At 40.6% G+C, this 25,878-nt stretch overlaps 2 protein-coding genes across 3 annotated transcripts in view; both read left to right on the top strand.

Annotated features, from left to right (window-relative positions):
• CLSPN (claspin) overlaps positions 1–25,878 on the top strand; it is a 33,207-nt gene that overhangs the window by 5,413 nt on the left and 1,916 nt on the right. The window contains exons 4-23 of one of the 2 annotated variants that reach the window (XM_043574466.1): positions 376–537; positions 2,045–2,122; positions 3,311–3,383; positions 4,166–4,274; positions 4,459–5,036; positions 10,621–10,812; positions 13,928–14,151; positions 15,099–15,277; positions 15,375–15,439; positions 16,005–16,204; positions 16,535–16,689; positions 17,273–17,499; positions 18,295–18,406; positions 20,016–20,100; positions 20,318–20,418; positions 23,649–23,813; positions 23,918–24,039; positions 24,283–24,410; positions 24,727–24,829; positions 25,551–25,633. In XM_043574466.1, the coding sequence (XP_043430401.1) occupies positions 376–537; positions 2,045–2,122; positions 3,311–3,383; positions 4,166–4,274; positions 4,459–5,036; positions 10,621–10,812; positions 13,928–14,151; positions 15,099–15,277; positions 15,375–15,439; positions 16,005–16,204; positions 16,535–16,689; positions 17,273–17,499; positions 18,295–18,406; positions 20,016–20,100; positions 20,318–20,418; positions 23,649–23,813; positions 23,918–24,039; positions 24,283–24,410; positions 24,727–24,829; positions 25,551–25,633 (3,141 nt within the window). Of the gene's footprint in view, positions 1–375; positions 538–2,044; positions 2,123–3,310; positions 3,384–4,165; positions 4,275–4,458; positions 5,037–10,620; positions 10,813–13,927; positions 14,152–15,098; positions 15,278–15,374; positions 15,440–16,004; positions 16,205–16,534; positions 16,690–17,272; positions 17,500–18,294; positions 18,408–20,015; positions 20,101–20,317; positions 20,419–23,648; positions 23,814–23,917; positions 24,040–24,282; positions 24,411–24,726; positions 24,830–25,550; positions 25,634–25,878 lie in introns of both variants that reach the window. The other variant, XM_043574467.1, reaches the window with a different exon arrangement.
• Positions 18,421–19,140, top strand: LOC122480272 (ATP synthase F(0) complex subunit C1, mitochondrial-like). The gene has a single exon (XM_043574470.1). The coding sequence runs from the start codon at positions 18,688–18,690 to the stop codon at positions 19,039–19,041; it is 354 nt and encodes a 117-aa protein (XP_043430405.1). The 5' UTR covers positions 18,421–18,687; the 3' UTR covers positions 19,042–19,140.

The raw sequence follows: 25,878 nt of genomic DNA, 5'->3' as shown, positions 1-25,878 counted from the left end.
CATGGAGTATTGCTGCTTGTTATCTGATGAAAATGAACTTTCAGAGGAGTATTTTTTTAGGCATCCATAAGTCAGAAGTCTTGTTTGCTAACTAGAAAAAAACCATCTTTTTATAAACTAGCTGTTTGATAAGTATTTGAGTTTTTAAAAAAAATATTTACTTTTTACTAAGTTGGTTTTGGACAGTGGCATAAAATCACAGCATGGACTTCAAAAGATGGCTGTGGGTAGGAACCAGGGAGAATGTTCTAAAATGCCAAATATTTGTCTACCGATACATTATGGGCTTTTTATGGCCTGGTCCAAATTACCTTATGATGTGAAATATTGGAGTTTGGGTGATTGGATTTTGCTTTGTCTTTATGCATTGTCCAGGAAGATGATGTGAAACAGCCATTTAATGATAGTGGCTGTCTTCTTGTGGATAAAGACCTTTTTGAAACTGGATTGGAGGAAGAAAATAACTCTGCATTAGAAGACGAAGAGTCATTAGAATCGATAAGGGCAGCTGTGAAAAACAAAGTAAGAAAGCACAAGGCAAGTAAAAGATGATTGCAAAAGAGCTAACCCACTGCTCCTAACCTTTGCTTTATTTTCTTTCTTTCTTTTTTTAAATGTTTTTTAATGTTTATTTTTGAGATACAGACAGAGCACAAGTAGGGGAGGGGCAGAGAAAGAGGGAGACAGAATCTGAAGCAGGCTCCAGGCTCTAGCTGTCCACACAAGGGCCCGACTCAGGGCTTGAATTCACGGACCGCCAGTTCATTGACCTGAGTTGAAGTTGGACACCCAGCTGACTGAGTCACCCAGAAGCCCCTTCTTTATTTTCTGATTTACTATTGAAACCATTTTTTTTTTAATGTTTATTTATTTTTGAGACAGGGAGAGACAGAGCATGAATGGGGGAGGGTCAGAGAGAGGGAGACACAGAATCTGAAGCAGGCTCCAGGCTCCGAGCTGTCAGCACAGAGCCCCATGCGGGGCTTGAACTCACGGACTGTGAGATCATGACCTGAGCCAAAGTCGGATGCTTACCCGACTGAGCCACCCAGGCGCCCCTGGAACCATTTTTTTTTTTTTTTTAAGAGAGAACACGTGAGCAAGGGAGAGGAGAGAGGGGCAGAAGGAGAGAGAGAGAGGGAGAGAGAATCGTAACCAGGTGCTGAGCCCAACACAAGCCTCGATCCAACAACCCTGGAATCTGTGCCAAAATGAAGAGCTAGACACTCAACCGACTGAGCCACCCAGGCGCCCTTAAACTTTTTTTTTTTTTAATGTTTATTTATTTTTGAGAGAGAGAGAGACAGAGCACAAGTGGGGGAGGGGCAGAGAGAGGAGACACAGAATCTGAAGCAGGCTCCTGACTTTGAGCTGTCAGCACAGAGCCTGATGGTGGGGCTCGAACTCATGAAGCATGAGATCATGCCCTGAGCCTAAGTTGTCATTTTTAACTCCAGAAAAACATGTGGCAATTGATTTCAGTTTTTTGGCTGTTAATTTTAGAATCAGGCAATGCAAGTGATAGACATGCTAACTTGTATGGAAACTAGTATTTTAATTGCCCTCATCGGAATGTTAGGGGGAAAAAGTAAGATACTTTATATTGTATAAGAAGCAGGTAAGTAATGGGACAGAGGTATACATTTTATAATCCTGTGGCCTCTAAGAAATGAACCTAAAGTGTTTCTGGAGGGGTATCAAAGAAAAGCAGCAGTCAAAACCTCATTGTCCTGAGTGTTTGGAAGCACAGTTGTTCTTGCTAAGATTACCTTTAGCTCCCTGGGAGTCATTGTCCCTCCTTAGGGAAAGATGAAATAAAGAAGTATGAGAAATTAGGGCCCTACCTTCACTTGAGATAGCAAATTTTTTTCTAGGCATTATAGGATGCTGTATGTTTAAAACTCTCTATTTGATAATTACTGACTTTTTATTAACATAGCATGATGTGATGTTGGGGTACAAAAGCAGTCTTTTGAGTAAGCAACGTCTCTTATTTCGGTTTAATTTTTGTCCATATTTTTCAACTTGTAATCTTCTCTTTTAGAAAAAAGAGCTGTCTTTGGAGAGTGGGGTCTATTCATTTGAAGAAGAAACTGAGTTATCGAAAGGCACCATACGGAAGGTGGGATAGAGCTCTGTATGTTGTCATGTTGGTTTCTTTCCCCAGGAGATTGTGGATTTCTGAGGGATAAATGTTTTATCAAGTCTATCATATTTTCCTGGTACCCATGGTATTGCTTTGTGTCCAGTAGGGACACAGATATGGATTGTATTGAATTCAATGTGATATGCAAATAAATGGTCTCCCTGTGTTTATTTTTTAATTATTTAAATTCAAGTTAGTTAGGGGCGCCTGGGTGGCTCGGTTGGTTAAGCGTCCGACTTCAGCTCAGGTCACGATCTCACAGTCCGTGAGTTCGAGCCCCGCGTTGGGCTCTGTGCTGACCGCTCAGAGCCTGGAGCCTGTTTCAGATTCTGTGTCTCCCTCTCTCTCTGCCCCTCCCCTGTTCATGCTCTGTCTCTCTGTCTCAAAAATAAATAAACATTAAAAAAAAAAATTTTTTTTTAAATAAAATAAATTCAAGTTAGTTGACATACAGTGTAGTATTGGTTTTAGGAGTAGAACCCTGTGATTCATCATTCATATTATAACACCCAGTTCTCATCCCAACAAGTACCCTCCTTAATACTCATCACCTATTTAGCCCATCCCCCACCCACCTCTTCTCTAGCAACCTTCAGTTTGTTCTCTGTATTTAAGAGTCTCTTATGGTTTGCTCCCTCTCTGTTTTTATCTTATTTTTCCTTCCCTTCCCCTATGTTCATCTGTTGTGTTTCTTAAATTCCACATATGAGTGAAATCATATATTTGTCTTTCTCTGCCTGACTTATTTTGCTTAGCATAATACAGTCTAGTTCCATCCATGTTGTTGCAAATGGCAAGATTTCATTCTTTTTGATTGCCAAGTAATATTCCATTGCGCGTGTACATTGTGTATACATGTAAATACACACACACATATATATACACACCACATCTTTATCCATTCATCAGTCAGTGGACATTTGGGCTCTTTTCATAATTTGGCTATTGTTTATAGTGCTGCTATAAACATTGGGGTATGTGTGCCCCTTTGAATCAGCATTTTTGTTATATCCTTTGGATAAATATTTAGTAGTTTATATTGTACTGAATTCGTTAGTGCTTACTTTTCCCTCTCTATCCTCTTTTCTTGGAGAGGGCAAACTCTTGAAGGATGAATGTCTTTCTGGATAATAGCATTAACATAGTCTCTTTGTTTTCTTTAAGGAACGGAAGGCAGCCAAATTAAGTAAGGAAGCGTTAAAAAAACTGCACAGTGAAACTCAGCGCCTTATTCGAGGTAATATAAACCAGTACAGTGACTTTGTGGCAAATCACAATATTTCTTTGTAAGCTCCACTTGGATATTGGGGAATTTTGGTTTTTTTAATATTCTTAATATAAATTATAATACCAAGTTTAAAATTGATCTTGGTGAATGGCCACTGTTCTAAAGCCTCTGGAACATAAGTATAAACTGAGAAAATTTCCAGAACTGTGTTATGCTAAGGAGGGAGGGTTTTTTTAATGTTTTTCTGTGGACCAGCTGTATCAGGATTTGGGAGCGTTTCAAATGTGTAAGGTGTTAGGTCCCACAGAAATTCTGATTCGGTAGGCTTGAAGTGGGGTCCAAGAATCTGTATTTTTTAATTATTTTTTAAATGTTTGTTTATTTTTGAGAGAGAGAGACAGCATGATCAGGGGAGGGGCAAAGAGAGGGAGAGACAGATGATCAGAAACGGGCTCAGCACTGATAGCAGAGAGCCTGACATGGGGCTTAAACCCACAAACCACGAGGTCATGACCTGAGTCCAAGTCGGTCACCCAACCAACAGAGCTACCCAGGTGTCCCAAGGATCTGTATTTTTTAAAAACTTCCTGAATCAGTTTAATTTCACAACTAGGTTTAAAAGCCACTGGTCTCCAGGGAGTTCTTTTGTAGTTAGATCCTGTCTTTATTAAAGCCAGGATTGTTTTCTATTTCTGGTGATGGCTTTCACTGTGCTGTTTAGTTGACTGAACATGAAGTGACATTTCAGAATATACAGTATGTGTATTTGCTTGTTTTGTTCCATTTTGTAGAATCTGCACTTAATCTTCCATATCATATGCCAGAGAATAAAACCATTCATGATTTCTTCAAACGTAAACCTCGACCCACTTGCCAGGGAAATGCCATGGCGCTACTGAAGTAAGAATTCTCTTTCCTTGAGATTGTAATTTTTGTAAATATTCAGTTTTGTAGCAAACATCTGGTGTAAAAAAGTTCAGATTCCTCAGTCTCTTAAAACTGTTATAATGGATTCATTATGTGCTGAGATGAGAGTTTCACACTTAGGATAATTTTCAACTTGAGCTTATTTTCCCCTCTCTAGGTCATCTAAGTATCAGTCAAACCATCACAAAGAAACCATAGACACTGTAAATACAAGTGAGATGAATAATGGCCACCATAACAAAGATTCTGAGCAGACAGTGTGTGTGGGACATGAACTGGAAATTAACGCACTCCCTGCAGTTTCAAAGGAACCCCAGATCACTACTGGATCAGGGGAATCTTGTAGTAAGGATATGATGGGAAGTGAAGAGCTAGAAATTCAGGAGAAACAGAAGCAGGGTGATGGCAGACCTCCACCTGAGGACAGCTCAGTGGCACATCAGGAATCCAACTTCCTCGGGAATGAGGACAATGAGGTGTGTCAGGCTGGAGGGCTTATGGCACCTGAACCTCGTGCCCTGGAGGGAGAAGAAGGCCTGAAAAGAACAGAAGAAGCAGATGAGAAGGTGGAAGAGCCCAGGCAGCAAACTAAATCAGTAGTTGTGCCACTTGAAAAAGCAAGGAGGTTCACTCTGGATAGACTTAAGCAACTGGGAGTAGATGTTTCCATTAAACCTCGGCTGGGTGCTGATGAAGACTCCTTTGTGATACTTGAAGAACCTGAAACCAACAGAGGTAATCCTTTGAGTTGTGGGGAGCCTCCAGAGTGATTTGTTCTGGCAGCTTTTTGTTATTTGCTGCTATTTGGGGATACGGAACATAGGAGAAACCAATAACTGCACACATGAGCTTACTCTATAGATACCCAGATGTGGGTACAATTCTATTTAGATAAATTTGGCAGGGCATCAGGATGTCCTCAACCTTGTTTAAAATAGAAGCCTATTGATAGGTTAACATACAAAAGAAGTACATTGCTGTCGCGTTATTGTATGACATTCAAAAAAGCATTGTTCATGTTTTTACTGTTAAAGGAAAACATTTTGGTTCAGTAAATTGTCTGCAAAACTGAATTTCTTTTTTCCCGAAGTCATTTAAGAAATACTAAACTATCCACGACATGCAAGGTGCTGTAGGGCATACCAAGAGAAATGTGATATTTATCGTACAGTTAAGGTACTTACACTCTTGTAGGGGAGATAATAAGTATGCAAATAACAGTAATACAAGAGAGAAAGTGGAAAGTGACTTCTATAATGAGCATGTATCACTGATAATTGGAAAAATTAAATGAAGAAAAGGGAAAAATAATCTCTGCTGAAAGAAACATTTAGAATAAAGTGCTATGGCAGTTTAGAGGAAGGATAAGTTTCTCCCAATAGGTGGTTAAAAGAAGGCTTAAAGTGTAGGTGGATGTAATTACTTGTTCACTGCCTTTCCCTTTATACTTTGAATAGGGATCTTCTGGCTTGTTCCCTACTCTATCACTGGCGCTTCCGCAGAGGATGACACATTGTAGGCATTTATACTGGATGAGTGATGAATGAATGAATGATCCTTCAAGACAGAGCTCAAGTATTACCATATTAGGTAGACTTCCTGACTAGTAGATAGAATTGGATATTCTCTCGTCTGCATTGAGGCAGTTTGGCATGATAATTAAGAGCTTAGGCTCTGTAGCAAGAGCAAGGTTTGAATCTGGGTTGTGCTATTTACTGTTTAACTTTGAATATGCCATTTGACCTCTCTGAGCCACCTTTTTAAAAATTTTTTCTTTAAAGGATATCTGGTTCATAGGGCTATAGTGAACATTTGTTGAAATCATGCATAGAAATGGATAACATAAAGAAGCATTCAAATGCTTGCTCCTACTTCTGTTATTAGTGAAATTATTTGTATTAAAACTATAAGAGCTTATGGTTGGTGGGTGCTCTGTTATCCACAGTATCTGGTGTGTAAAATATGCTCAGTGAGTCTTTGTTGATTGAATGGGTGGGCTTTGTGGAAGTGGAGAGAAGGACATTCTTGGAAGGGACAGAAAGAGTTCTGCATGGTATTATTGGAAGGATGTTATAAATCCATTTGACCAGAATAGGAGATGGGTTGGAAGGGTTGTTAACAGAACTAGCATAGATCCATTAGCAAAGAAATAGGAGATTTTAAAGTTTATTTATTTATTTATTTTGAGAGAGAAAGAGAGAGAGAGAAAGCACACAGCGGGGGCAAAGAGAGGGGGACAGAGGATCTGAAATGGGCTCAGAGAGAGAATCCCAAGCAGGCTCCATGCTGTCAGCGCAGAGCCCAGCACAGAGCTCGATCTCATAAACCATAAAATCATGACCTGAGCTGAAATCAAGAGGCGGTCACTTAACTGACTGACCCACCCAGGTGCCCTGAGATTTTTTTTTTTTTTTTTAATATTTATTTTTTGGGAGACTGCAAGCAGAGGAGGAGCACAGAGAGGGGGACAGAGGATCTGAAGTGGGCTTGTGCTGACAGGCTGGCAGCAGTGAGCCTGACGGCGGGGCTCAAACTCATGAACCGTAAGATCATAACCTGAGCTGAAGTCAGATGCTCAACCAACTGAACCACCCAGGTGCCCCCCAAGATTTTTTTTTGTCTGAAACTCAATGTTCTTTAAATAGTCCTGAACTGAGACAGGAAAGAGAAGAAACCTTTTTTTGAGTACCTACTGTATTAGACACTGATAGATTCTTTATTATTGTTCTTAATTCTCATGGCTGCAGGTATTACTTTGCAATGAAGAGATGGAGGCTTGGAGAGGCCGGGTAATTGTTCCAATATTACACTTGGCTTATATAGGGAACTAGCACAGTGCCTGGCACATAGTAGGCATTTGTTTTTGTTTTTTTGTTTTTTTTTTAACATTTATTTATTTTTGAGGCAGAGAGAGACAGAGCATGAACGGGGGAGGGGCAGAGAGAGAGGGAGACACAGAATCGGAAGCAGGCTCCAGGCTCTGAGCCATCAGACCAGAGCCTGACGCGGGGCTGGAACTCACGGACCGCGAGATCGTGACCTGAGCTGAAGTCGGACGCTTAACCGACTGAGCCACCCAGGCGCCCCAATAGGCATTTGTTTTTAACTCAGAATATGTTTTCCTTCAGAAATAGTATTTGACATGAAAGTTGGGTTTCCAGACCAGTCAGTTCCATAATATGTATGAAGTTAGGATCAACTTTTATTTATTTGTGTAATAAACTTTCATTTAGCATGGTATTAGATGCTGTGTATACAAGACATAGTCCCTGCTGTCAAGGAAATTAGAGTCTAATAGGAGTGAAAGACAGGCAAACAGGCCATTACACGACTGTGTATACCCTGAGCCTAGAGAAAGGGTACCTCACTTGGAGTACCTCGTGGGGAGTCAAGGAGGCTTCTGAAAGGACCTGATACCTGAGGTGACTCTTGAAAGCTGAATAGGAGATACCAAGGTAGAGAAATGAGAGAAGGCTTTCTTGGTGGAGGGAACAGACCCACAAAAGACCCAACAGAGGCAAGAGAAAACACAAGGTATCCTGATGAGGTAGGGTGAAGATTGCAAGGACTTTGGGAATGGGTAACTAGTGAGGCCAGATCATGCAAGGCTTTTAGGCCATGCTAAGAGCTTGGACTTTTGCCTTTTGTTAGTAGAGGACCACTGAAAAATTTTTAGCAAAAGAAATGACCCAATCAGATATTCATTTTTGGGACAATCTAGCGGCTAGTGTGGTGGACACATTGGAAGGGGTTAAGAGTAAAAGCAGTAGAAAGACCTTAATTTCCTTAATATCACATGGAGTAAGGTTTCCATGAGAAAAATGCATATAGATCCAAACTCTGGGGTACCAGAAATATATTACTTCTGTTTCCTGCAATAGTGTAGGGAAAGTCTCTGTCCTCAATTCCTCTACTTTCTGGACAAAGAACAATGGGAATGAGAACAGTTTTAGATTCAGGCTGCTGATGGACACTGAGCTGGAGCAGAGACTTTTCACTTAGAGAGGACATGAAAGGAGCTAGGCAAAGACTGTTGGACGGAGAGGAGCCTGAACAGAGATCCTAGGATGAGGAGGGAGATGGTTGAGCAATATAGTAAAAGGCAAAAGTAGGTGCTGTGGTGCATTGGGGATGAAGAGCTTTTAGGGGCCTGGCTTTCTCCATAAGAATGAAGGCAACCCCTCTGCCTCACTATCATTTTAGGTCCCAAGTAAATCTTCTTCCACATCCATTTCTTTTATTCTTTTGGTGCCAATAATGATTTGCCTATTTCTGTTCCCTTTCCACTGCCACTACCCATTGCTTCCAGCCTTACTGAACTGCTATAAAAGAGGATACAGAGCTACATCTTCTCTCCTTGCACTTTTGTTTGTGATATAAACATACTATCCTTTGGTGTTGGATTTTTTTGCTACTAATAAAGTTAGAGAGGGGTGCCTGGGTGGCTCAGTCAGTTAAGCATCCAACTTCGGCTCAGGTCATGATCTCGTGGTTCTTGAGTTTGAGCCCCGCGTCTGGCTCTGCGCTGACAGCTCAGAGCCTGGAGCCTGCTTCAGATTCTGTGTCTCCCTCTCTCTCTGCCCCTCCCCTGCTCATGCTCTGTCTCTCTATCTCAAAAATAAAATACACATTAAAAAAAATTAAAAAAAAACGTTAGGGACTCAGAATGGAAAGGCTTCCTTCCAGTCCTATCCCCTTCTAGGGCAAGAAAAACCACAACTAGTTTTGCTAACCACAAAACTACTACAATATGATTTGAGGGCATTTTTTAAGAAAAAGAACCAAACTTGGAGTGTCCTGGACATTTTATGGAAGAGGAGGCATCCCTCAACCCCAAAGGAATCTTTTCTCTTTATTACTGTCTCTCTCTTAAAACAGAGCTCACTGTGGTGTGATGCAAACAGGCGTGATGGTGCCCAGTAGCAGCTAGCTGAGGGAGAAAGGAGAAGGAAATTTTGAACTATGTAGCATTGGAGAAGAGGGGATAGAGCCCCTGTTGCTGTTTGACCACTGAACTTACCGCTCCTGGTATATGTATATTCCCCTTTGTATGCAAGTTGGGTGTGTGGTTCAGAGGCCACCTGTAAGTGGAATTTCCTTTCTGGTTATACTAGTATAACAGTTTCACCAACATGAGTTACATCACTGACTGGATTGATTGCCATTTTTTTTCCCCTTTTTAAATTGACCTTGCTCATATTTAGTAAGATTACTATTAAATAGTGAAATGTTCAAAATAGGAAAATTTTTAAAAAGAGGCTGAAACCTATGAAAAATTAAGCCATTGAATGATTGGTAATTATGGTGTTTGTTCCACCAGCATAATACTTTTTTTTTTTTTAAGAATTGCACACATTTAGAAACTTCAGTTGTAAATGTCTACCCTAAAATGATTTTTGAAGTATATTGAGGCAGAATAATTGCAACATTTCATTAGTTTGGGTTAAGCTACGTGAGTTTGATATAGGTGTTAGTAGCAAAGGAGTTTTTGGTGTTTTGGGGCATTTTTCTTCCCCCTCCAACTTTGTTGAGCTTAAAAACTTAGCTTAAAAACTGATTCTTAACTGGAATCTTTTTTTTTTTTTAATTTTAAATTTATTTATTTAAATTCAAGTTAGTTAACATACAGTGTAGTAGTGGTTTCAGGAGTGGAACCCGTGATTCATCACTTACATATGACACCCAGTGCTCATCCCAATAAGTGCCCTCCTTAATGCCCATCACCTATTTAGCCCATCCCCCCCCTTTACCTCCTCTCTAGCAACCTTCAGTTTGTTCTTTGTATTTAAGAGTCTCTTATGGTTTGCCTCCCTGTTTTTATCTTATTTTTCCTTCCCTTCCCCTATGTTCATCTGTTGTGTTTCTTAAATTCCACATATGAGTGAAATCATGATATTTGTCTTTTTCTGCCTGACTTGTATTGCTTAGCATAATACATTTTGGTTCCATCCATGTTGTTGCGAATGGCAAGATTTCGTTCTTTTTTGATTGCCAAGTAATATTCCACTGTGTGTATATGTATGTATACATTGTGTGTGTGTGTACATTGTGTATACATGAAAATACACCCATATACACACCATATCTTTATCCATTCATCAGTCGATGGACATTGGGGCATTTTCCATAATTTGGCTATTGTTGATAACACTGCTATGAACATTGGGGTGCGTGTGCCCCTTCGAATCAGCAGTTTTGTATCCTTTGGATAAATAACTAGTAGTGCAATTGCTGGGTTGTAGAGTAGTTCTATTCTTAACTGGAATCTTAAGGAGTTCAAGCATGGCACACTGACATACTGGTTGGTGTTTGGATCTAGAACTGGAAGCCTTGAAACAGCGTTTCTGGAAGCATGCTAATCCAGCAGTGAAACCCAGGGCTGGTCAGAAGATGAATGTGAACATCATAGTGAAAGGCGTGGGCACTGATGGAAAGGAAGAGCTAAAGGCAGATGTGGTACCTGTGACTTTGGCAGCTGAGAAGCTGGATGGAGCAAGCCACACAAAACCAGGTATTTGAGTTCATGTTTTCGTTTGCGTGCTTTATGCTTTGTACACTGGCAGGTCTTTATGGCTACCGAAGACCCTATAGTGAAAAGTTCTAGAATCTTTTTCCTTGGACAGTTTGAAGATTGGATAGCAGTACCTCTGGCATGACTCACATGTAGCATTGCTTAGATGTGGGAGGTGATAAGATGACTATTTCCAATAGTTTTTGTCTTATTAAAAAACAGTAAATATCTGTTGTAGAAAATATATAGAATAAAAAAAAAACCTTCTATGATCCTCTATCAGAGACACCTTCTATAATTATATCGTGTATCCTTTTAATCTCTTTGCATAGGTGATATGTTTTTAAAAACAAACAGGCACCTGGGTGGCTCAGTCGGTTAAGCTTCTGACTTCGGCTCAGGTCATGATCTTGTGCTTTGTGAGTTTAAACCCCACATTGGGCTCTGTGCTAACAGCTCAGAGCCTGGAGCCCGCTTCAGATTCTGTTTCTCTCTCTCTCTCTCTCTCTCTCTCTCTCTCTCTCTCTCTCTCTCTTTTCCCTCCCTGACTTGTGCTCTGTCTCTCTCTCTCTCTCTCAAAAATAAACCTTAGGGGCGCCTGGGTGGCTCAGTCGGTTGGGAGGCTGAGTTCGGCTCAGGTCATGATCTTGCGGTCCGTGAGTTCTAGCCCCGCGTCGGGCTCTGTGCTGACAGCTCAGAGCCTGGAGCCTGCTTCAGATTCTGTGTCTCCCTCTCTCTGACCCTCCCCTGTTCATGCTCTGTCTCTCCCTGTCTCAAAAATAAATAAACGTTAAAAAAATTAAAAAATAAATAAATAAACCTTAAAAACATTTTTTTTTAATTTTTTTAACCTTTATTTATTTTTGAGACAGAGGGAGACAGAGCATGAACAGAGGAGGGTCAGAGAGAGGGAGACACAGAATCTGAAACAGGCTCCAGGCTCTGAGCTGTCAGCAGAGAGCCTGACGCGGGGCTCGAACTCACGGACTGCGACATCACGACCTGAGCTGAAGTCGGACGCTTAACCGACTGAGCCACCCAGGCGCCCCAAAAACATTTTTTTTAAACAAACAATAATGCAATCATATTGTACATTCTGCTTTGTAATCTGCTCTTTTGTTTTAACAATGTCTGTTGTTTCCAGATGTCTATTGTACTTTGAAAGTACAAGTGACAGGGGCACCTGGGTGGCTCAGTCGGTTAAGCATCTGAGTTTGACTCAGGTCATCATCTCATGGTTCTTGAGTGTGAGCCCCACATCGGGCTCTCTGCTGTCAGGGCAGAGTGCACTTCAGATCTTCTGTCTCCCTCTCTCTCTGCCCCTCTCCCCCTCATGCTGTCCCTCTCTCTCTCAAAACTAAACATTTAAAAAAAAGTATAAATAATATATCACATAGAAAATGGAGACACTGAGGAAAAAGTATGAAATGAAAAATTAGTCTTCCTAAAGGCAACTGTTAATTTCTTGTGTGTCTTTGGAAGAAAATTCATATGCGTACACCATTATGGGTGTGGGCATGAGAGAGAGACAGACAGACAGACAGACAGACAGACAGACATTGGATACTCACTTTCTGCTAGGCATTGCTCTAGGTGCTTTACCGTGAATAACATTAGTATTCTTATTTTATATAGGAGAAAACTGATATACAAAGAATTTAGACAACTTACTCAGGTTTGCACAGCTCATAAGTAGTAGAACCAGTAACCTAATCCAGACCTCCTAACTTCAGAGTTCAGATACACATTATATTGCTTTTGAGTTTTTTAACAGCTGCATAATATTCCATTGTGTGACTGTAACGTGATTCGTTTAACCATACTCCTGTTAATGGACATCTTGTTTATTCCAGTTGTTGTTATTTCATACAATGTTGCACCATAGTATCAGATATATGTTGGTTTATTTGGATGCAGAATTCCTTATAGTGGAATCATTGAGTCAAATTTTGATATATATCATCCTGTTCTTCGAAATAGTTGCACCAATTTATACTCTGAATCACAATATATGAGTTCCTGTTTCTTCCTGTTAATATGTCAAAAATGTTATCTCTTACTTTGATTTATAGCTCTCTTTTTTTTTTTTTTTTTGATGTTTATTTATTTTTGAGACAGAGAGAGACAGAGCATGAACAGGGGAGGGTCAGAGAGAGGGTGACACAGAATCTGAAGCAGCCTCCAGGCTCCGAGCTGTCAGTAGAGCCCGACGCGGGGCTCAAACCCACAGACTGTGAGATCATAACCTGAGCTGGAGTCGAATGCTTAACCGACTGAGCCACCCAGGGACCTTGATTTATATCTCTTTAATTAGAAATGAGACTAGGAGCATCTGGCTGGCTCAGTCAGTGGAGCACGTGACTCTTGATCTCGAGGTTGTGAGTTTAAGGTGCACGTTGGGTGTAGAGAGTACTTAAAAATAAAACCTTTAAGAAAGGAAAAAAGAAATGAGGTTAAGTGTTACTTTTAATTTGTTCACTAACGATGTATGTTCAATTTTTCTGTGAACTACCAGGTCATATTCTTTGCCCATTTTACTCTTGAGTTGTTTCTTTTTTTCTTTAAAAAATTTTTTTAATGTTTATTTATTTTTGAGAGAGAGAGCGTGAAAGCAGGGAGGGGCAGAGAAAGAGGGAGACAGATCAGAAGCAGGCTCTGTGCTTACAGCAGACAGCCTGATGCAGGGCTTGAACTCATGAACCGTGAGATCATGACCTGAGACAAAGTCAAAGCCAGATGCTTAACCGACTGAGCCACCCAGGTGCCCCTTCTTTTTTTCTTTAATATAGGTATATTTATCAAGGCTGTCCTTCATGGCTTCTGGGCCAGAGACTTTCAGAGTCCTACTCTTGCACCCCATTTTTGTCCTCTTTAATAACTTTTATAATCTCTGTGTAGTATATTATCTCAGAGTGTAGAACATAACTATGAAAAGTTCTCTTTAGTTCATAATAATCCTTATTTGTTAAGATAACACCCTCGAGTAATAAGGCCTCGGATTTTCCTTTTGGGATGTAACTGGAACACTCCTGGGGTTGTCTGAAGTGCACACTTCCGTTATTGCAGTAGGTAGTTGGTCGTTATGTCTAAAGCATTTTCTCCTGTTTCTGTTCAGGTGAAAAGCTTCAGGTGCTGAAAGCTAAGCTGCAGGAAGCAATGAAACTCCGTAGGCTTGAGGAGCGCCGAAAGCGCCAAGCATTATTTAAGTTAGATAATGAAGATGGATTTGAAGAAGAGGAAGAGGAGGAAGAAATGACAGATGAGTCTGAGGAAGATGGAGAAGAGGAGGAAGAAGGAGATCTGGAGGAAGAAGAGGAGGAAGAAGAAGGCAATCAGGAGGTTTCTGATAATTATTTCATTTTGTTATTTGTTTAGGATGGATAAGGGAAAGAGTAAATCAGATTTGAATAAGAGTAAGGTAAAGTAAGGTAAGCACATTCAATTGTATAAGAGATTTTAGGGGCAGAGATGGTGTAAGTAGCTCACAGGTACCGAAGTCTTTGCATTCAGTTCTGTTAGCACCTCTAGATACCTGCAGTTCACAGAGGCCTAGCCTTAGCTTCTACCTGTTAGTCTACTCACTGAAATAGAAGGCTAAAATGGAAATGGCTTTGTATTAATAGATGCCTTTATCTTTGATGTTTATTTAAGTTTTCTCTATTCAGAATGAAAAGCAGTCTCAACCTTGGTCAGGTTGAGGTCTGGAATAAATTCTCAGGCAGGCTGAGACCTTCCTGAGTTAATTTCTTTCTTGGTTGAGGAGGAAATTTATAAAAGGGCCTCTTGCCGTTGTTCTATACTATTGTCTTCTGCCTAGGGTAGATGATGACAAAGTTTTTGGTAGTAGAAAAAAAGAAGACCCCCCCCCCTTGTTTGAACTCTGCAGTCATTTGAAAGAGTTGGTTCATATTTACCCCTGGGTAAAGAAAAGAGGAAAGCAATGGCTGAACCAGGTAGCATGTCATAGTCTGTGTTTGGTTTAAGGCCACTAGTTGTCCTGCATTCTCAGGCTAGTTATTTAACCTCTCATTGCCTCAGTAAAATGATAATTCGGTCTTTTTTCAGTCTTGTAGCACTTTGGGGAGGGTAAAATGTAAAAAAGTACAAAAGAGCTCTAGAAGTGTCAGGGAAAGTTATGTTAATGATGATGGTCAGACCAAGTCTCCTTTGGGTTTACCTTTTCAGATTTACGATGTGACCTATAACCAAGCAGCCATGCATGATGCTAACAACATATTTGCTTTTAAATTTTTTTACTTTGGTTTTGGGTGGCATGATTGATGAAGGTTGCAGAATTCCTTCTCAGTAGTGAAGAAATAGAAACCAAAGATGAGAAAGAAATGGATAAAGAAAACAGTGATGGCAGTAGTGAAATTGGCAAGTCAGTTGGCCTTCTCTCTGTCCCCAAACCTCTGTCATCTGATTCTACCTTACTTCTATTTAAGGACAACTCTTCCAAGATGGGGTAAGTAATTCTCTTTAGGGAAAGATAAGATTCCCTTAGGTTTGCCCCTCTTGTTAGAACCAGAAGCAGATAAACAATTTACCTTCTTATTTTGTAGTTACTTTCCTAGTGAAGAAAAATCAGAAACAGATGAAATCTCAGGCAAAAGGCCTAGCAAACTGGGTAAGTAGTGACTCTTGTGCCGAACTTGACTTTTCTTAGCTCCTCCAGCTTTGATACTTAAGGACAATTCCATAAGATTCCATTTTTTTGAGCTCTAGTGGACTTCACTCTGTCTTACTTGTGGCAATGAAAGGAACTTATGAATTAGAACATTTTTCTTGATTCTGTTTTGGAAAACTTACATTCAGTTTCTTTGTTACTGACCATGGACACATACTAGGTCCTTAGTAGTGTGTGTTGAATGAGTGAACCATGAAACATTTCAATCATATGTAGATGAACAGAAGATGTATACGTGATTGGATAATGGAGAGAGTGATTATAGGCATTAGGCAGGGTGAGACAAAGATGGGAACTTTCAGGGGTCACTTAGAGTGATAAATCTTGATTGTATAATGCTATTTCAGTACTATAATTTACCTTCAACTTCATGTTTTAGAACATAGAACTTGAGAGATTTGCCTATGGATGTTACCTGATAGCTTTACATTCTCAATTCTTCTTCCTAAACAAATCCACCTTATTTCTGGAATCATGTACTTAAAAATGATTTCTCTTTCTTTAGATGAAGATGATTCATGCTCATTGCTAACAAAGGAGAGCAGCCACAATAGCAGCTTTGAGCTGATTGGCTCCACAATTCCGTCCTATCAGCCTTGCAACAGACAAACAGGCCGTGGGACCAGTTTTCTCCCCACAGCAGGAGGATTCAGATCTCCTTCCCCTGGGCTATTTCGAGCCAGTTTGGTCAGCTCAGCTTCTAAGGTAAGATGGTGATGGTTTTCTAATCTCCTCCCCCTTTTGCTTCCCACACTGCTAAATAAAGTGTGTCCAAGCCAACCAACTCCCACTACATTATGTATGTTCAATTTAAAGAATCCACCCCCTTTGTGTATTAAAAACAATCTTCATCCAGTGTTCTTACATTCTTGAAGGTATTTTTCTTTATGCTTCCCTTGGCTATGCATTGTCCTCCTTAACTGCAATTGCCTTAGAGTAGATGAAATACTGCAAATAGCAACTTCTGTTGTTGTCATGACAGTGAATGACAATTATAAAATGTTTTGTTTTTGTTTGGTTTTGTTTTGGTGCCAGAGTTCAGGAAAGCTGTCTGAGCCTTCACTTCCCATAGAGGATTCCCAGGATCTGTATAACGCCTCCCCAGAGCCTAAGACACTTTTCCTGGGAGCAGGAGACTTCCAGTTCTGTTTAGAAGATGACACTCAGAGCCAACTGTTGGATGCAGATGGGTAGGTAGTTTTATGTTTCTGTGGGTGGGATGGTGCTGGGTACTGCTTAATTTTGTTTAAAAATAAAGTAAGCTTCTGTCACTCCATCTGTGCTTTCTCTTCTGAGAAAGAGAAGGTGTACAGACCATTAGTATTACATTCTGCAAGTCTGAAGAAAATCTCTCCAGAAAATAAAATGTAAATAGTCCTAGCTACCATTCTGGTCCTTTGATCTCTGCTTTACTTGAAATGCACAGCTCCTGTAAGGGCATCAAATCTTCCTGTATCCATTCTGCTGCGTGTAGGCTTGTTGTGTGGAATTGAGAATGGAGACACCCATGGCACGTTACATGGACATAACACCAAGTTCTATTCTGGCACCGTCTGAAGCCAAAAATTATCCTTTACCCTTACCTTTCGAATATCATTTATTCTTTAATTAAACCCCCTCCCATTTTAGATTATCCTAAGGCTTCAGTTTGAATCCTCTGTCTTCTGGTTTGGGATTCGGCTTCTAAGTTCAGTTTTAGAAACATCAAAATTTTTCACACACTACTTTGTTTTTTCCCTAGGGAATTTCTTATAGTCTTCATTGTGCTTGTAGGTTCTTAAATGTTAGAAACCACAGGAATCAGTACCAGTCTCTGAAGCCTCGATTGCCATTGGCCAGTATGGATGAGAATGCCATGGATGCTAACATGGACGAACTATTGGATCTGTGCACTGGAAAGTTCACATCTCAAGCTGAAAAAACTCTGTCCAGGAAGAGCGACAAGAAAGAGAACCTGGAGGAACTTCTGAATCTTTGTTCAGGAAAATTCACTTCTCAGGGTAAATATCCAACAGAGTATCAGGCTCTCCCTAGCCAAATATCTTAAGTCAGTGTCCTTGAAAAGAAGCCTGTTACTCTTGGGTGAAACGTTCACAGAAAACAGGGCTGTGATGGATTCTTACGTGCGGGTTGAATTCTTAGCTTCCTGATATTTAGAGCCCTTACTTTCTTAAGGTGGTAAAATGTCAACTTAAGACTGCTTTAGCTTTTGGTACACCTGGGTGGTTCATTTGGTTGAGTGTCCAACTCTTGATTTTGGCTCAAGTCATGATCTCACGGTTCGTGAGGTCTGGCTTTGTGCTGACAGGTTGCAGCCTGTTTGGGATTCTCTGTCTCTCCCTCTTTCTCTCCCCTTCCCCTGCTTGCATGTGTGCACTCTCTCTCTCTCTCTCTCAAAATAAATAAATAAACATTAAATAAAAAAAAAGACTGCTCTAGCTTTTGCCATGTGATTTCTCATTTATGGCTAATATGTATGCAAAGCTTTGAACAGTGTTGGTGTGTAGTAAATTTCATATAAATGCTTACTTGTTTCCACCTGTATGCTCCTTTTTCCCCAATGCTAGAATGTTAGCTATGTGGGAGCTGGGAGTTTTGTTTTGTTCACTACTGTATCCCTGGTGCCTGGCATATAGTAAGTACTAAATAAGGATTTGTTGAATGAATGGATGGTGAGCTCTTTTTGGCAAGCTTACCTTATAACTGTATTGAGCTGGCATGTCTTTAGATGGCTGGGGAAAGAGGATAAAGCTGTTATTTCTTGGTGACAAATCTTTTTCATTGTTGTGATATAGATGCCTCTACTCTGGCTCCATCAGAGTTAAATAAGCAAGAAAAGGAGAACAGTTTGGGTGATCCCATGGAAGAAGCCCTTGCTCTTTGCTCAGGCTCTTTCCCCACAGACAGGTGAGTCTCAGTGATTGGAGGGAACTTCAGAAGGCCCAGTTGTCTGGTAAAATCCTGGGGTCCACAGTAATGAGTCATCTTAGGAGCTTCATATCCTGTCCGAGAGTCTTGCAGTGTGTTTGAGTCTTATTTGCAAAGTAAGGAAATTACAGTACTTTCATTTAGTTGGTGGAGAACAGGGTTAAAAAAGGCAAGCATAGAAATCTAAAGGTAAAGCTGGGAGGCAGACAGTGTAGACCACCGGGTGCTGCCTATTCTTCTAGCTCTGATCTGCTGTTGTAATGGGTCTAATCAGGCCTACGTCTACCTTCTCCTTGAGCAGGCCAGTGATCCCATCTACACAGTCATCCTACAGCAGCTCCCCACTCCAGGTTGCCCAGTGGGAGTTCCAGACCAGTGTTGTTTCCTGGAACATTGACACAGTAGCCAAGTTTATTGGTGCTGGGGCTGCCACAGTTAGTGTGGCTGGCTCAGGGGCTGGCACCAGAACGGCATTTGGCAGTTTGATCATTGGCTATGCCAGGAATCCATCTCTGAAGCAGCAGCTCTTCTATGCCATTCTCGGCTTTGGTGTGTCTGAGGGCATGGGGTTCTTCTGTCTGATAGTCATTTTCCTCATCCTCTTCGCCATGTGAGGGTCCATGGGAGTCACCTACCTGTCCCTGCTGCTTTGACTTCAGGCCCTGCCTGGTGCTAAAAGTGTGCTAAGCTTTACCATTAAACAAAACATTTCTCTTTAAAAAAAAAAAAAAAAAGACAAGAATAAGCACATGAAAGTGTTCAACACTGATATTTAGGGAAATGCAAATCAAAACCACAATAAGATACTACCTCACATGCATTAGATGGCTACTGTTAAAAAAAAAAAAAAACACCAACCACAAAATAAGAAGTATTTGTGAGGATATGGAGATATTGGAGCCCTTACCCACTGCTGGTAGGAATATAAAATGTTGAAGCTGTTATGGAAATCAGAATGGCATTTCCTCAAAAAACTAGAAATAGAATATGATCCAGCAATTCCAAGTATATTCACAAAAGTGAAAATCGGGTCTCAAGTATTTGTACACCCATGTTCACAGTAGCATTATTCATAATAGTAAAAAAATGGAGATATCCCAAATGGACAAACAAAATGTGGTGGACACACACAGGAATATTATTCAACCTTAAAAAGGAAGGAAATTCTGACACATGGGGCAACATGGATGAATCCTGAGGATATTATGGTAATTGAAATAAGCCAGTCCCCAAAATACAAATATTGTAGGATTTCACTTACATGAGGTACTTAGAGTTGTCAAATTCATAGAGGCAGAAAGTAGAAGGGTTGGATGCCAGTTGGTGAGGGGAGGGAAGAGTGGAGAATTGTTGATTAAAGGGCATAGAGTTTCAGTTTTGAAAGATGAAAGGAGTTTTGGATGTTGGTTGGACAACAATGGGATTATGTTGTATGTTTTTTTTACAATTAAATTTGGCAAAGTATCTTATTTCCTATTTCTTAAAGAGATTGTTGGTGCTAATAAAATATTTTCAGTTCCTAAGTTGGCTGACTTCTTATTGTTTGGTTCCAACATCTTATTTATTAATTTCTTGATTTGCATTTTAGGGAAGAAGAAGAAGAAGAAGGGGAAGAGGAAGAATTTGGAGACTTTCGGCTTGTCCCAAATGATAATGAGTTTGATAGCGATGAGGTGAGTTTGAAGGGTACAAAGTAATCATAACTGAACTCCATGTATTGCTGCTGTATGTTTTTTTTTCTAGTCTGAGTTCTTGAGAATTCTGTTTGTCATGTTAGCAGAAGCAGTTTCCTAGAATGAGACATTTGGGCAGAAATTTATAAATCCTGTTTTAGTTGAGGACACGTTTTATTCTGTTTAACTTTGTGTGTGATATTCTATGATTTTTCAGGATGAACGCAGTAACTCTGATAATGAACATCTGGCACTGGAAGACCATGAAGATGATGATGAAGAGCTCCTAAAACAGTCTGAGAAGTTTAAAAGGCAAATGTAGGTGTTCTGTCCATTCCTTCCATTGCTAGAGAAAGTTCTAACAGTTAAATTGTAGCTTGCCACTGTTTTACCTATGTTTGCTTGGTTGTATTGCTTTTAGGCATTAACACAGATTAAACAAAACCCACTCATGTGATATCACTTGAGTATTCAGAGTTGGTTATGTACTCCTTAGTGATTTCTATACTAAATATCTCTAGTTCCTACTGCTATTTCTCACATGACATTGCTTCTAGACTCCTCATGTACTGGGTATTCTCTTTATCCTCAGGTGTGGTCTGACTACTGCTGTATGTAGTGCTACAACCACATCCCTTGTTCTGGATGCATACTGCTTGTAAAGTAACCAGGGATTGTAAGAGCTGAGTCACGGTAGATCCTGAGGATCTAGTAGACAGCTAAAATTCCTGGGTCTTTTTTTTCCTCTGAATTACTGTCATTTCAGGTTTTCCTCATTCTAGTCTTGGGTAAATGGGTTCCCCGTTTATTTTTTTTAATGTTTTGCTGTTCTGATCATGAAAGTAAACCATTTATTTTATTTAAAAGAATACAAAAAGATATAAATAAAAAATCATCTGTGTTCACCATCCAGAATATTTAATGAAAGTGTTGATGGTAGTTATTGCTTTGTAGCCATTTTTATGCATATATTTTCATATAGTTGATATCTGCAATTTTTTTATGTATAATTTTTCATCTTTTTTCCCCACTTAGGATAAACATAAGCATTTTCCCATGATGTTAAAAGTTTTATAAAGACCATTTTAATAGGTAATCAGTATTATATTGTATGTGGATGACTTTTGGAATTCACATACAGGATATCATATTGATCCCTACTAGATTTAATTATTGTTTCTAGCCCATCATTCCATTCTATTAAGGTCAGTTTGGGGGCGCCTGAGTGGCGCAGTCGGTTAAGCGTCCGACTTCAGCCAGGTCACGATCTCTCGGTCCGGGAGTTCGAGCCCCGCATCAGGCTCTGGGCGGATGGCTCAGAGCCTGGAGCCTGTTTCTGATTCTGTGTCTCCCTCTCTCTCTGCCCCTCCCCCGTTCATGCTCTGTCTCTCTCTGTCCCAAAAATAAATAAACGTTGAAAAAAAAAAATTAAAAAAAAAAAAAAAGGTCAGTTTGGGGTTCTAATTTCTCACCTGTCAAGTTAACTATCTCATACAGCTTTGGGTCATCTATAGATTTTTCTACAGCAGTGGTTCTTTTTTTTTTTTTTTTTAATGTTTATTTTTGAGAGAGAGAGAGAGAGGCAGAGTGTGAGTGGGGGAGGAGCAAAAAGAGAGGGAGACACAGAATTCGAAGCAGGCTCCAGGCTCTGAGCTGTTCACAGAGTCTGATGCGGGGCTTGAACTCATGAACCACGAGATCATGACCTGAGCCAAAGGTTAGTCAGATGCTTAACTGACTGAGCCACCCAGGCACCCCTAAATTTTTTTATGTTTGTTATTTTTAAAAAAAAAAAATTTTTTTTCAACGTTTATTTATTTTGGGGACAGTGAGAGACAGAGCATGAACGGGGGAGGGGCAGAGAGAGAGGGAGACACAGAATCGGAAACAGGCTCCAGGCTCTGAGCCATCAGCCCAGAGCCTGACGCGGGGCTCGAACTCACAGACCGCGAGATCGTGACCTGGCTGAAGTCGGACACTTAACCGACTGCGCCACCCAGGCGCCCCTATGTTTGTTATTTTTGAGAGAGAAAGAGAGAGACAGAGTGTAAGCGGGGGAGGGGCAGAGAGAGAAGGAGACACAGAACAGGAAGCAGGCTCGAGCCCAATGTGGGGCTTGAACTCATGAACCGGAAGATCATGACCTGAGCTGAGGTTGGACACTTAACTGACTGAGCCACCCAGGTGCCCCTAAGGTGGTTGTTCTTAAACCTTATTTAACTGTAGAGTCCTTTGTTCAAATGAAATCTTAGAAAGACAGCTAAAAGTTGAACAGCTCAAAGTGGGTAGATGGGAAGATTGGGGAACTTAGTGTCTGGTAGCCCTTGAAGGAATTCCCTAGGAAGCCTAGGATTTAGAGAAATTCAGCTTAAAAAAAAAATAACACAAGTCTTTAATAAAAATCAGCCTTCAGGGCGCTTGGGTGGTTCAGTCAGTTAAGTGTCTGACTCTTGACTTTGGCCTGGGTCATGATCTCATAGTTCGAGAGTTTGAGCCCTGCATCAGGCTCTGTGCTGACAGCGTGGAGCCTGCTTGGGATTATCTTTCTCTCTCTCTACCTCTCTCTCTCTACCTCTCTCTCTCTACCTCTCTCTCTCTGCCCCTCTCCTGCTTGCTCTCTATCGCTCTTAAAATAAATAAAAATGAACTTAAAAAAAATTAGCCTTCAGAAAGCCATCAAACTTCTGACACTCATGACTGTAGATGGCAGTACTTTGAACCCAAAGTGAAAGCAGATTTGTTCTCAATGGGAACTGAAGTCACAAAAACTTACTAGTAGTGGCTTTGCTTACCAGTAACTCTGAGCCTCAGTCATGTCTCTAACTCGGGGGTCAAGATGTGGTAGCTGTAAGAGATCCGAGTCTATTACCTTTCTATTCCATACCATCTCTAGACTGTCTCCTAACACTGGTGAGCTTAAATACAGAACAGAATGATCCAAACTTTCCAGCAGTTATGTTTCAAATGTATAGAGGAGATTGGGAGTTCTGGCTTTAAAGAACCTGATTGAATCCAGGCTCTGCTGCCTCCTAGCTATGTGACTTTGGGTAATTTATTTACTCTCTGAATTTCAATTCATTCAACTGCAAATTAAAGGAAATAAAAGTGCTCCCTCCTGAGATAATGCTATGACGCTTGTAAAGCACAGTTATTGGCACACAGTATATATTAAATGATAGACTTTAAGTATTATCAAAATGTATTATTATAAATTTAAGCTTATTATTAGAAGTGGCTCTGTGTTCTGCTTTTCTCATTACATCCATAATCTGTGTATGTATTCATTGTTGCATTTTCTTAAATTTTTTTTAATGTTTATTTTTTTGAGAGGGAGAGACAGAGTATGAGCAGGGGAGGGGCAGAGAGAGAGGGAAACACAGAATATGAAGCAGGTTCCAGGCTCTGAGCTGTCAGCACAGAGCCTGACGTGGGGCTCGAACTCACGAACCGTGAGATCATGACCTGAGCAGAAGTTGGACGCTAAACTGACTGAACCACCCAGGCGCCCCTCATTATTGCATTTTCTAATCTTTGAAATTATTTTCTAGGAGATTGAAGAAATACCTGGAGGACGAGGCAGAAGTGTCAGGGAGTGATGTGGGAAGTGAAGATGAGTATGATGGGGAAGATATTGATGAATATGAACAGGAAGAAATTGATGAAGTACTTCCTTCTGATGAGGAGCTGCAGAATCAAATCAAGAAAATACACATGTCAGTATCCCAGCAGGTCCTTCTGAGTAATGGGATGTTTCTTAAGTCAGGCCCTACGATCAGCCAGAGTGGTCCTGGTTTTGTACACTATATTTTTCCTGTAGGAAAACGATGTTGGATGATGATAAGCGACAGCTACGTTTATACCAGGAGAGGTACCTTGCTGATGGGGATCTGCACAGTGATGGTCCTGGACGAATGAGGAAATTCCGATGGAAAAACATAGGTATCTTGGATGTTGCTGTTAGAAATAAATGGTACAATGTACATGTTTGTCCAGTTTAAGACTGTAAGTGGAAATCAAAACTGTAGCAGTCTATTGTGGAGGACCTGGCTAGAACTTACTTTCTATTAATGAATGGGACGAGCTTGTATTGGTATATGGTAAATGATGAGTTCATTTGTGTCTGTCTGGCACCTTATCCTATGGGGATTGCAGAATGCTGATAGCCTTAACTGTTTGCTTTAGATGATGCTTCCCAGATGGACTTGTTCCACAGAGACTCTGATGATGATCAGATTGAAGAGCAGCTTGATGAGACAGAAGCCCATTGGAGGAAGGAAAGAATTGAAAGAGAGCAATGGCTTCGAGACCAGGTAGGAAGTCTGCAGGAAAGTCGCCTATTCTGACTCTATAAGGAGGAAAAGACCCACTCACCTTGCTTGTCAGGATAGTTTTGAAATCTTGGGCAACTAACTTATTGCTGTCCCTTTTAATACTTGAATTTTCTTTTATGCTTTGAGAAGATTACCATGGGCAGTTCAATTCATGTTTGTTTGTCCAATATCAGTTTTTTGTCTAAATCAACAAAGGTTGCAAAAAGGAAAACAAATGATATCCCAGGTCCAGGCTATGCTAAATATTTCTGGAAGTGGTAGACTTCTTTTATTGTTGTCTGATTTTTATTTTCAGGCACAGCAGGGGAAAATTGCAGCTGAAGAAGAAGAAATTGGGGAAGACAGTCAGTTTATGATGCTAGCCAAGAAAGTTACAGCCAAAGCACTACAGAAAAATGGTGAGCCCTTGGTCCTCCTCTTTGTCCAGCCCCCTGGATTGTTGGTGTTGGAGCCTTGGAAGTGACTCCAACCTTTAGGGGCTGTTGCAGCTCAGGCATGGGCCTTTGTCCAATACTGTCTTAAAGAGGCACCTCAGAGATGGGAAAGACAGTGTTCTTGGATCTTAGACTATTTGACAGTGGACATTGTACTTCTGAGTACATGTAGCTGGTTTCACTTTATCTTCTAAGGCAGCTCAGAGTAGGAATTCTGGCTTTTTTTTTTTTATTAATTTTTTTTTTTTAATGTTTATTTATTTTTGAGAGAGAGAGACAGAGTGCGAGCAAGAGAGGGGCAGAGAGGGAGACACAGAATCCAAAGCAGGCTCCAGGCTCTGAGCTGTCAGCACAGAGCCTGATGCGGGGCTTGAACTCCTGAATGGTGAGATCATGACCTGAACCAAAGTCAGACACTTAACTGACTGAGCCACCCAGGCGCCCTCAGAGCTGAGGCTTTTAAAGACTATTCCGTACTTTTGTCACTCTTGTTTTTTCTTATTACTGTTAATGATTTGTCGATATCCAACTTGGTTGTCTGTCTTCTTGGAGCCACTTAATATAGTTTAAAGTCACCATTATAAAATAATCAGAGTTCCAAAGCTTTAGTTTAGTTACAGGTTTCTTAGCTTGTTTAATTTACCTAGCTTTGCCCAGAACAAGCCTCTCTGTCTTTTCTTTTCAGCCAGTCGCACTGTGGTTATTCAAGAACCAAAGTCTTTACTCAGAAATCCTTTTGAAGCCATCAGGCCAGAAAGTGCTCACCAGGTTGGTTGGGGACTTTGTTAACCTGATGTCATAATCTGCAAGTTTATATAGGTCCCGGTCAGGCTAAGGGAATACTCTATCGTCAAGGGGAGGGAGGTGGCTACAGGAAATGAAAGTAGATGTCAAAGGAGTTTGCTGTTCCTTTTCTCCTTGGTGGGGTAGGAATATGTCCCCTCAAGACCTGGGGGAGGCAGGGAAGGACTGACTTCTCATTCTTTCCTTGACACTTGGGATTTGATGCCAAA

The sequence above is a fragment of the Prionailurus bengalensis genome, chromosome C1 (genome assembly GCF_016509475.1).
Source record: "Prionailurus bengalensis isolate Pbe53 chromosome C1, Fcat_Pben_1.1_paternal_pri, whole genome shotgun sequence".
Taxonomy (NCBI): domain Eukaryota; kingdom Metazoa; phylum Chordata; class Mammalia; order Carnivora; family Felidae; genus Prionailurus; species Prionailurus bengalensis.
The sequence above is the reverse complement of the archived record's forward strand: the minus strand, read 5'-3'. Positions and strand labels throughout refer to the sequence as shown.

Excerpts from the sequence above, each read along its gene's own strand:
- LOC122480272 (XM_043574470.1), top strand. The coding sequence starts at position 18,688 with ATGGGTCTAATCAGGCCTACGTCTACCTTCTCCTTGAGCAGGCCAGTG.